This window comes from Sinocyclocheilus grahami, unplaced genomic scaffold (assembly GCF_001515645.1).
Source record: "Sinocyclocheilus grahami isolate Dianchi unplaced genomic scaffold, SAMN03320097.WGS_v1.1 scaffold296.1, whole genome shotgun sequence".
In the NCBI taxonomy this organism is placed as follows: domain Eukaryota; kingdom Metazoa; phylum Chordata; class Actinopteri; order Cypriniformes; family Cyprinidae; genus Sinocyclocheilus; species Sinocyclocheilus grahami.
In genome coordinates this window covers 215,251-225,948 of record NW_015505475.1, presented here as the reverse complement: position 1 = coordinate 225,948, position 10,698 = coordinate 215,251, and the positions used below count along the sequence as shown (strand labels likewise).

The 10,698-nt window shown below is 34.5% G+C and overlaps 1 protein-coding gene across 2 annotated transcripts in view; it reads left to right on the top strand.

Annotated features, from left to right (window-relative positions):
- LOC107601002 (PHD finger protein 21B-like) overlaps positions 1-8,341 on the top strand; it is a 53,010-nt gene extending 44,669 nt beyond the window's left edge. For both annotated transcript variants that reach the window (XM_016293010.1, XM_016293011.1), the window contains exons 6-13: positions 583-634; positions 1,941-2,017; positions 2,102-2,156; positions 2,454-2,476; positions 3,097-3,255; positions 4,822-4,888; positions 4,972-5,075; positions 7,039-8,341. In XM_016293010.1, coding sequence (XP_016148496.1) covers positions 583-634; positions 1,941-2,017; positions 2,102-2,156; positions 2,454-2,476; positions 3,097-3,255; positions 4,822-4,888; positions 4,972-5,075; positions 7,039-7,302 — 801 coding nt within the window. In that variant the 3' untranslated portion in view covers positions 7,303-8,341. The remainder of the gene's footprint in view (positions 1-582; positions 635-1,940; positions 2,018-2,101; positions 2,157-2,453; positions 2,477-3,096; positions 3,256-4,821; positions 4,889-4,971; positions 5,076-7,038) is intronic.
- Positions 8,342-10,698: the final 2,357 nt, after the last annotated feature.

The following is a 10,698-nucleotide window of genomic DNA, read 5'->3' as shown; positions in this document are numbered from 1 at the left end:
GGGCAGGGGGCTCGTGAGGAGGCGTAGCGTCCTTGGACTGAACCCTGCTGCCCATTGGCGAAGGGAGAGGGGGACGGCCATGTGGAGACTGGGTCTCACGCACTGCCATCCTCGCCCTCTTGGAACCCGGAGAAAAAGGAACCCGCTCTTCTGTTGAGGTTTTGGGCAACTGTTGAGGAATAGAAAAAACCAGGAACAAAGGTTTCTCCACCTGGCCCTCCACCGGGGGAAGGAGCGGTGCGGTCACCATCTCCTGAAGAACACTGACGTAACGTAGAACGTGACTGACTGAATGGGAACCACAGTTAATGCATGTGGAATATATAGTTGAGGATATCTTATTACTAATGGGTCAAACAAAGCTATCTTGAATTGAAAATCTTTTGTCAGATTGAGTGACTGGTTTTTAAAAACTGATCAGAAATTTGGTACCTTGAGTAACTGAGAAGTAGCATTTAGGCCAGACAACTGTTGACGGTGTTTGGATGGGTTTTCAAGTAAAATGATTTCTGAAGAGTTAAGTTAACATCAAAGGTATTTCAATATTTAATGTATTCACTTTATTAACCTTCTGTCCTACAGAAAATTGCCTTCATGGTCGCACTAGGCCTGGTCACTACAGAACACTTGGAAGGTGAGTTGCATTCAGGGTTTAAAATTACCACTTGGTAACCCGCTAGATCCGGGGGGAAATCAGCCATGGTGGGAAGTGGGAACACACATATCAACTCAATAGCCAGTTCGGCAGGTTATGATTCATAAATGAAGTCTTCCAATCAGGAGCCTCCAATATTAGCAAAACAATGCATAAAGAGGGTTGCAAACTGTACTAGAAGTGCCACACGAATACCACTTCAGTTCCTGAATTTGAATTGAGGTATCAAACAAGATGCTGAATTGTAATTATAATATAAATTACATTACATTTAATTATTAGTATAATTAAAATGGAATAAAATTCCAATAAAAAGTAGTTTATAATGAATTACTCATACACCTATAAGCTATTTTCAGTAAATATTGGACATATTAACTCTTTCCCCGCCAGCATTTTTTTAAAAAGTTGCCAGCCACCGCCAGCATTTTTGACGATTTTCACTAAAATTTCATGGCCCCCAAAATATTTTGTTTGTATGAATATCTAAACATGCAATACATCAAAATAGAGAACAAAGCCTCTACTTAATTTTTTTTTTTTTTTTAATCTATTTTATTCTAGCTTCAATCATTCTTTTTTTTATAACACTTGAATGTAGGTAAGAATAATATCAAATTTTCCAAGTTTGAAATCGCCCTTCAAAATAGAGCCAAATATCAATATATCATCAATAGACTGATTTTTAACATTTTTTGTATTAAGATTTAGTTTGGAATTTTTGACTTTATTAGTATAGGACAGTGTAGAAGTGACATAAAGCGAAGTGGACAGGATCTGGAAAGGTCCTCTACCCGGGATTCGAACTCGGGACGCCTGTAGCGCAACCGACGCTATATGTTGGCACGCTGCTCACAAGGCTGTCAATATTTCTGTTGTCAATATTTATTATTAATGTGATGGTCATTTTGTGGTTCTGTTTATTAAAAATCTTTTCGATGATTGTTAATTGTTTTGATAGTATTGATCTTGGAGAAATATGTCTAGTCAGTTAAAAAAATGCATTATATGTATCAGCGAATAAATGAACGCATTCGCCAAACCTGTTGGTACACGTTTGTGTTGAATTGTTTTAAATTGATTTAATTTCATATTCCAATTCTACATCCTGTGTGTTTTGACCAGTTACATTCAAATGAACACTGAAAGGAGACAATTATTCTGATTTCTGCTCAACTTTGAATGAAACAATTTAGCAAATTAACAAAAAAAACTAAGAAAAGGATTCAGTGAGAGATATTGGGGTTTAAAGTTCCATCACAGATGGTGTTTTCATTTCTGTCAGAGATCCAGAGTAAACGGCAGGAGAGAAAAAGGCGAAGCACAGCTAACCCTGCATACAGTGGACTGTTTGAACCAGAGGTCTGTCTGGCTGTCATAGTTTCTTTAAATAATGTTCATTTTATGGCTATGTTCATTTGTAAACATTTGTATCTTGCTTTTCAGCGCAAAAGACTTGTCTCCAATTACCTGAACAGTGCGATGTTTCTGTCGGCGAGAGGTAAAATAGATTCTACTTCTGTCAACATAATGGTGTTGGGGTTGAGCTGAAAAGTGATGCATGAAATGCACAGAAACATGTTTGAACAGAATAAATTAAACTCGCACATTCATCATAAGTGCTCATGTTTTAGTTCTTTAACCTGTGACCATGACATGAAAAGTTGACCTTATAAAGCCAAATGCTAACTGCTTTAACCTGCTGATTACACACCAACATTGCTGTTTAACCCTAATAACTCAAGTTTTGTCAGTGTGACGGCTACTAACCTACTGTATGCTTTTACTCACACGCTAGACTCTGAGGAGCTCTGCTGGAAGGTACGATTTTAACATCACTCTGTGTTTGTGAATCACGTGGCAAGAATATACAAACCTGTATTACTCTCTTTTTTTGTGGAACATACACACAAAATGTACAGTTACGGTACTTTCCCATATGAGTAAAATTACAATAGTCAGTTATCGGCGTAAAGTACTTTAGAAATTAAGTAAAATTTAAATACAATTTAAGTAAATTACAATTGAAGTACTTTACAGCCTTGGTCAAAAAAGCTGTTTTTGTTTTTGACCAAATGTTTTTTTGAACTGGCAAAGATAAAAATTAAAAACCTTTCAAACTTTCTGACTGTGTTCTATCGTAAACAAACACTGTGACACCCATAGTCCATTATAACTTACTGATCAACTAACGTGGTTATTATAATAAAAGAAAAAATAAATAAACAAAACCAGTATGTTAGTGAAATAGCACTATTGTGTCTGTACGGTTTCATGTGACCAGTCTGATGCATTGCTATGGAAATAGTAATGTGATGTGTAAAGAAATCTCAAAGGGGGCTCAGAATATTTAAAATGTTAATTATTTAACTTTTGGTCACACTTTATTTTAAGGTGTCCTTGTTACAGTGTAATTATAATTAAATGTGTGTGTCACACAGGAGGAGCTGCAGCATGATGATCACTGTGCAGTGTGTAAACAGGAAGGAGATCTTCAGCCATGCCACACTTGTTCCCGCGCCTACCACCCCGACTGCCTGCATCCACCTCTCAAAACTGCCACCAGGGGCATATGGATGTGCCCCAAGTGCCAGAAGAAAGTATGTTCCTCTTTGCTTTGAACACACACATTATAAAAACTCCAACAGCACAAGGATGTCTGTAGGACATTTATTTGATGTTTTTTCATTTAATCTGGACAATGTAATAATCTGCGTGGATACAAACTAAATTTTTGTCTAATGCAGTTACCAAAGTAATAAATTGATCTTGTTTTACGAATAATTCAATATTTTTACTAGAAAATATATATAGCTGTCCTCTTTTTATGTTGTAATGATAACATAATCATTACAACGCATGTAATCATTGTAATGATAACATACGTTCTCTAGCAAAACCAAATGAGTTCAGACAAGCAGTTCCTGTTTACTTTACAGCTTGCAGTGGTTCATACAGCTCAGTATGTTCACAATGGAGCAGTTTATACTCAAGTATAAAGAAATAAAGTAAGTGCTTAGTTCAAGGGATGGTTTTGGGACATTCTAAAACACTTAATGTGGCTTAATGTTTTAAAACAGTGACATTGGAGCACCAAATTCGATAATAATAAATATTTATATAATTATTAGGCTAATATTAATAACCTCATTAATAATATTACTATTGATAAAGTAGAATAGCCCAGAATATGAACACAATGCGCTGCACGTTAAGCTTTTTCTCCCCCATAGAAAACGCTTAAGGTGGGCTAATGAACAAAGTTAAAATACCAAATCTGTTTACAGTTTATATTACACACAGAAAAGCAGATGAGCACAGAACGGAACGGGCAGTTTCACGTGTTTTCACCCCCGTAGAAAAAACATTATAAAAAAACTCTTAGCACGTTGCTTTTCTGTACATAGTGTATAGGCTATTTTTAATAAAATGTGGTCTTTTTATCACTGTTTTTTATATTAAGCCACATTAAGTGTGCTTTTCAATGGGGGAGAAAACACTTATCATGCAATTCAGATCATATTTTGGACTCATCTGCTTCCATGTGCACTCCAAGTACTTATTTTTGATACATAATATAGCATATTTGGTCTTTTTTATCATCTTCATTAAGCCGCGTTATGTGTTTTATGAACCACTGCAAGCTGTGTAATAAACAGGAAGTGTTTGTCCGAACTCAACTGGTTTTGCGAGAGAACGCAAACGTTTTGTGAGGGAACGCCTATATCTTTGTGAGATAATGCAAAAGTTTTGCGAGGGAATGCAAAGTTTCTCGAAGGAACGCAAAAGTTTTGCGAGAGATCAATTTTTTCCCACCACCATGTCCCTTTAGGTGCTCTGTAAATATAGGGAATGTTATTAGAGCTACTTTTTTATTTTTAAGCTTTATTTTTTACAATAAAGTTCTACAGGTTTAAATTTTGTATATATTTAACAATTTAATTATTATGGTGTTGTTTAGAAGTTTGAAGTGTTGTTTATTTTCTTTGTGAATTATTAATTCATACATTAGAGATCATTAATTTTTGCTTACACATATGATGCAAAATTATGCGCTGAACAAAAATGAAAAAGGCAGAGCTATAGTGCGCAGGTCTTTAGGATTTGTTCATGTAAAGAAGACAAACAGAATTTGCTCATTTTATGTTCCGTTTCCTTTTTTGAAGGTTTTGAACAAAGAGAACTTGTCTTGGCCACAGAACTTCATCCAGTCGTATGTTACACATAAAACAGGTGAGCTGTCAAACACATCTGAATGCACTAGCACCCCTCAGGACTCGATTCTCAGTGATGATGAAGAATATATGTTTGTACAGTGAGAGAGGAGGAACGCAGGAAGCTAATGAGGAGAAACACTGAGCTGAATCTTGAGTGTGAACATCTGAGTGAAGAGGACAAGAGACTCTGCGATTCTCTCTCGGTAAGAAACTGTGCTAAAGGGCTGGGTTGAAATATAGACTACCTAATTTTAATCTTGATTTTTACAAACCCATATTGATTCTTAATTATAAAAAGTATATTTTTTGTAAGATTATAAACAGTGTTGACATTCTTTACAGGGATGCATTAATCCGATACTCAGTATCGGTATCGGCTCCAATACTGGCATTTTCTGCCGGATTGGGTATCGGTCAGACAAGACCGATCCAAATACGATATTGTGCGTATACTATTGTGTTATTGTTAAGCCCCACGAAAGGCACAAAAACATTATAAAGCACCATAAAGTTTTTGTGCACTATATTTCAAGTGTTCTGAAGCTGTTCCATAGTCCAATGTGAAGTATAGATTAATATTTAAGTCAATTTCACGTAAACTCTTCTCTCCGCTGCGTCTGTCTGTCCTCCTCCATTCAGCATTCTAACTGGGTCACGTTCGGTTACTACAGTCAAAACGATGAAACTCTCTTCAAGAGCACACAATAACTGAGATTTAAAACTGTTGAAAAAAGAAACTATTGCACAGATATAATACACTACACATCAATATCTCTTCCCTTTGTGCTTTGAACTTTTCTATGCGGATCGCTGCATGCTGTTAGTCTTTGTTGCTTCAAGCGCATCTTTCTGCGCACGGGATGTGCATAAGCGCTTTGTGCCGCTCTGTATGGAGCCTTTCGTATTATAAGACTTTTGCGCAATGAAAGATTATTTATTAATAGCCTTTCTTGTTCTGTCCTATCTATTATAAAGCACCATAAAGTTTTTGTGCACTATATTTCAAGTGTTCTGAAGCTGTTCCATAGTCCAATGTGAAGTATAGATTAATATTTAAGTCAATTTCACGTAAACTCTTCTCTCCGCTGCGTCTGTCTGTCCTCCTCCATTCAGCATTCTAACTGGGTCACGTTCGGTTACTACAGTCAAAACGATGAAACTCTCTTCAAGAGCACACAATAACTGAGATTTAAAACTGTTGAAAAAAGAAACTATTGCACAGATATAATACACTACACATCAATATCTCTTCCCTTTGTGCTTTGAACTTTTCTATGCGGATCGCTGCATGCTGTTAGTCTTTGTTGCTTCAAGCGCATCTTTCTGCGCACGGGATGTGCATAAGCGCTTTGTGCCGCTCTGTATGGAGCCTTTCGTATTATAAGACTTTTGCGCAATGAAAGATTATTTATTAATAGCCTTTCTTGTTCTGTCCTATCTATCATATGTTGCTGCCTTCATTACTGTGCTATACATTTAAAAGAAATTTATTTTAATTTTATAGTATGTATTTATATATAAATATATTTACTTTTTTTCATGAATGTATTTTACAACAATAGAAAGAGCAATGTGTAACCAGATGTTTTATGTTTTAGCAGATTTAGTCCTACACTTATTCACTTTTATTTGTTCCCCACTAAATAAAGTGGTTTCATTTTTTTTGAGTATCTTTTGATGCTGAATTATCCACTAACCTAGTTTATAATAGTATATTTGTCATAGATTATGATTATATATTTTTTTCATTTGTTATTTTCATTAAAATGAAGTTGTCTATATGTAGCAGATTGTGTTTAACACACCAAAGAGTAACAATAAAGTCAACAAACACAAAAGTACTGAAATTCTACATCGATAAAAAAAAAAGCTGTACTTATATCGGATGGGATCGGTATCGGTATCAGCAGATACTCCGAATTTTCGTATCGGATCAGAACGGTTCTGAAAAAATGGTATCGTTGCATCCCTAATTTTTTACAGCTTTTTGGAATATATTATTACTTTAAAAAGGGCGATCTGATAACAGGGTTGATGCATAACCTGGGGACTGGTTCATACATTTTTAAACCAAGCAACTGAAAAAAGATGAACATAGAAGAACATTAAAACTGTGTCTGTGTCTGACATTGCTCTGTCATACAATTTTAAATCTGTTTTCAACAGAAATGCATTGAGCTGAAGGAGCGTCTTTTGGGTCAGCAGCGGGCGACTCAGACGTCCCTTGAGCGCCTCAAGACTCTGATCCGACTCATCCAGCGTGACCAGATGATCCAAGTAACTATGACGGCCACCACGACCACCGGGGCATCGCTGCTCTCGCTGCCGTGGATCAAAGCCACGGGCAGCAGCACCAGCACCACGGCGCCCACAGCTGGCTCCTCCGCAGTACTGCACAAAACCACGCTTCAGCCGCAAGGCAACAACTGACCCCCGGAACCCTCACAAACACGCAGAACAGCTCTCTCTACAAGACCACCAAATGTCTTTGTAAAGAGAAATGGACGGTGATATCCAACCAACGTGCATTTTCTTCTGGTAATGTCTTACCATAAAATAATGGAAAATTTTTTAGAGAAAAAAAAAGTTAAAAAGAAATTATGAGCGTCACTCAATTCATAAGTATTTTTAAAGCCAACACACAGTGCTCACAAGATTTTTTTTTATTCATTGTTTTTTAATGTATTATTTTCTTGGCCTTAATGTATTTATTACTAGATTACGATGCTGTTGCAAATATATGAAATAAGTATTCTACATAGTTAGAAACATTTCTTTTTATGCTTTGTGTTTTTTTACTGGGGTTTGGTGTGTGTGCGTATCGGGGGGAATAATCGTTCCGCATTTAGTTATTGAGAAGGTTAGCGTAGTTATAGTTGAAGACAAGCGACATGAAATGGAGGGCACTGTACATTGATATATCGGAATAAATGTTTGTTTTCTGTTTTTGATGAACAATGTTTGCCATAATAATTCAGGTTAAAGCGAGACAGGAAAATGTTTTCGTTTTGTTCATTTTGTGTGTACCTGCGAGCATACAAACATAAAAAAACAACATGAAATAATTTTTCAGTATTAATAGAGAGAAAAGAACAAAGTATTTAAGATAACAACAGAATTTAGCCGTTTTAGTGAAGAATTTAGTATTTTCATGCTGATGCCTGTTAATGATTTCAAATAAGTATTGGAGAGAGGGATCTTTGTACATATATGATTTTTATTTTATTTCGGCTGTCCCAACAACACAAACAAAAAGGCCATTTGAGTTCTTTGAGTGCCTGATCCCGGAATCCAAAAACTTATGTTTTGTCTCCCCACTATATAAAATATGCCAAAAACCCTTGGGTGTTTTTTTACCGTTAACTGTTTAATGTTTTCATCTCATCTTGCTCTCTTGTCCGTTTTTAGTTTTCTCTGAAGTGTTTTATGTTTTTACTTTCTTTTTTCACATCACTCCAGGATTATCACAAGTTGCATTATTATTATTATTCTTTTATTCATATTTTTTAAATGTTAGAAGTGAACACTGCCTGATGAATAAAAGTAAAGAATTCATATCTAAAAAAAGTCAATGGAGAAAAATAGGAAATGATTTGAATGGTACTTCTTTGGAGGGAAAGTTTTGCATGTTCATTTGAATTGTTTGTCTTCCTGTGTGGTTTGGTTCGAAAAACAAACGCCACATCCCTGATGGAGTTGCTACAAAATGCAAAAGGAATAACAAGTCACACACGGTTAACGACAGCACTATCGTTCTCAACAAAGGATATTTCATTAAAAAACAAACATTAGTTTTAGTTTTGATTTAGTATTAAATAAGAAATACCATCATTATGTATGTATACCTTTAAGGGCTAACAGACTTGTATTTAACCACATTTGGAGTAAAATCTTTTTTTTCTTTCTTCCGTTTAAAAGGAATATCTACTGAATTCATATGCAGCTCAATTTGGTTGTTACATTTGGCAGCATATGTAAATTGTTTTTTTGTGTAACATTTTCTATGAAGTCTGTATATATAATGTAATATTATATGTGGTAATGTTATAAATGTTAACATATGCTATTGCATTAACTTAAAAAAGCTTGCAATTGACAGTATTATTACAGCATTTATTAATCTTTGTTATTTATTTAATTTATAAATATATAATTGTTCATTGTTAGTTCATTGTTAGTTCCTAATGTTAAACTATCCGGAATGAAACTAATTTGTAGACTCAACTTAAGCTTTACTTAATGCTATTATAGATTCAAATTAAGATGTATTTATAATTTTTATGTATTACATTTTTTTCCTATTACAGATTAGAAATTCAAAACAAACCAAGATTAATAAATGTTGTAAAAAGGTGTTATTGTCAAATTATTTTATAATAAATTAATTAATTAATATGACCACTTATAATATTCTAATACTTATTAATGCTCAGTACAACACATAAAAATGAGATCAAGACCGTTGTTATTTTGTGTTAGATATTTAAAAGGTATAACCATTAGTATGTGTTGTATGTATTACAATACACAAAGCATTATTTATACAGACGTCATAAAAAGTGATTTTTTCCCCCTTTCAGGTCCTGTATTATCATATTCAGAATGTAACTTAATGCATATCATCTATTGTTTCATAACAATTGCTCCTGCTAAGTACTGCATTGAGATCAGTAAAAAAAAAATCTTGGCAAACAGCTTTCATGTTTTTCAGTAAAAAAAAAAAAAAAAGTAAACATCCCTAATTTGCTTAATACTTGTTTTCAGAAAATAATTTCTGGAAATAAAATTGGGACCCACTTTAAGTTTTTATTAAGTGGCCTTAACAGCTATGTACTTACATTTAAATTAATAATTTGGTACAATGCACTTATTGCGTACATACATGCTTTTACATTGTACTTATATTTAAAAAATACCTGCATGTAATTACATCTGTAATTAATTTCTGTAATTACATTTATAATTACACAGTTGACCCATCCCTCACACCTTAACCCACCCTTAAACCTACCCATACCACCAAACCTGTCCCTAACCTTACCTGTATCCCACCTCAATAGCAGTAAAAGTGTTTTGCAATACAATATGAACACAATAAGTACATTGTACTTCATTTTTGATGTAAGTACATAGTAGTTAAGGCCACTTAATATAAAGTGGGGCCTAAAAAATTTTTTATTTTAAAGTAAATTAGTCTTGCTCTACAGATGTTTACATGTTTTTTTTATTTTTATTGGAAAACAAGACAATGCTGATTTAGAAAATGACAGCATATGGCAGTGGGATGTGTTAATATCAGCCCTTTTCATGAATACTATAGATTTATTTATTTAATAGTTTTTTTTTAAATTAAAGTATATCTGTGCTCTGTTCATATCACTTCCATCTACATTGCGGCACGTCCCTGATTTCTGTTCACCTGTTGTCACCCATGTTCCAGATATCCTCTCCGGGAGAAACTGTGCAGTGCTTATACAGATCTATTTTACTACACTCGACACTACGTTGAACAAAAATCGAATTATATTCTTTTATCAATGAACAAATGAGGGAAGACAAAAAAATGAAAAAATTTTTTATTGTTTGCTAATTATGCATTTTGACTTGGCTTGCAATATGTGACGCGTCCTTTTGCAATGGAGAAGGAAGCAAAGCGAAGTGGATAAGACAACACAGAGGTGTTTAGCTAGATGTCTTTGGACTGTGTTTTTCTTTGTCATTCTGAAGGGGACTGTCCAGTGGATAGCACATATAGAAGAGTGTTTGTCTTACATATGCCAGTGTAGTTTTTACATCATCTTATGATCTATTAAAGTTGATTGATGG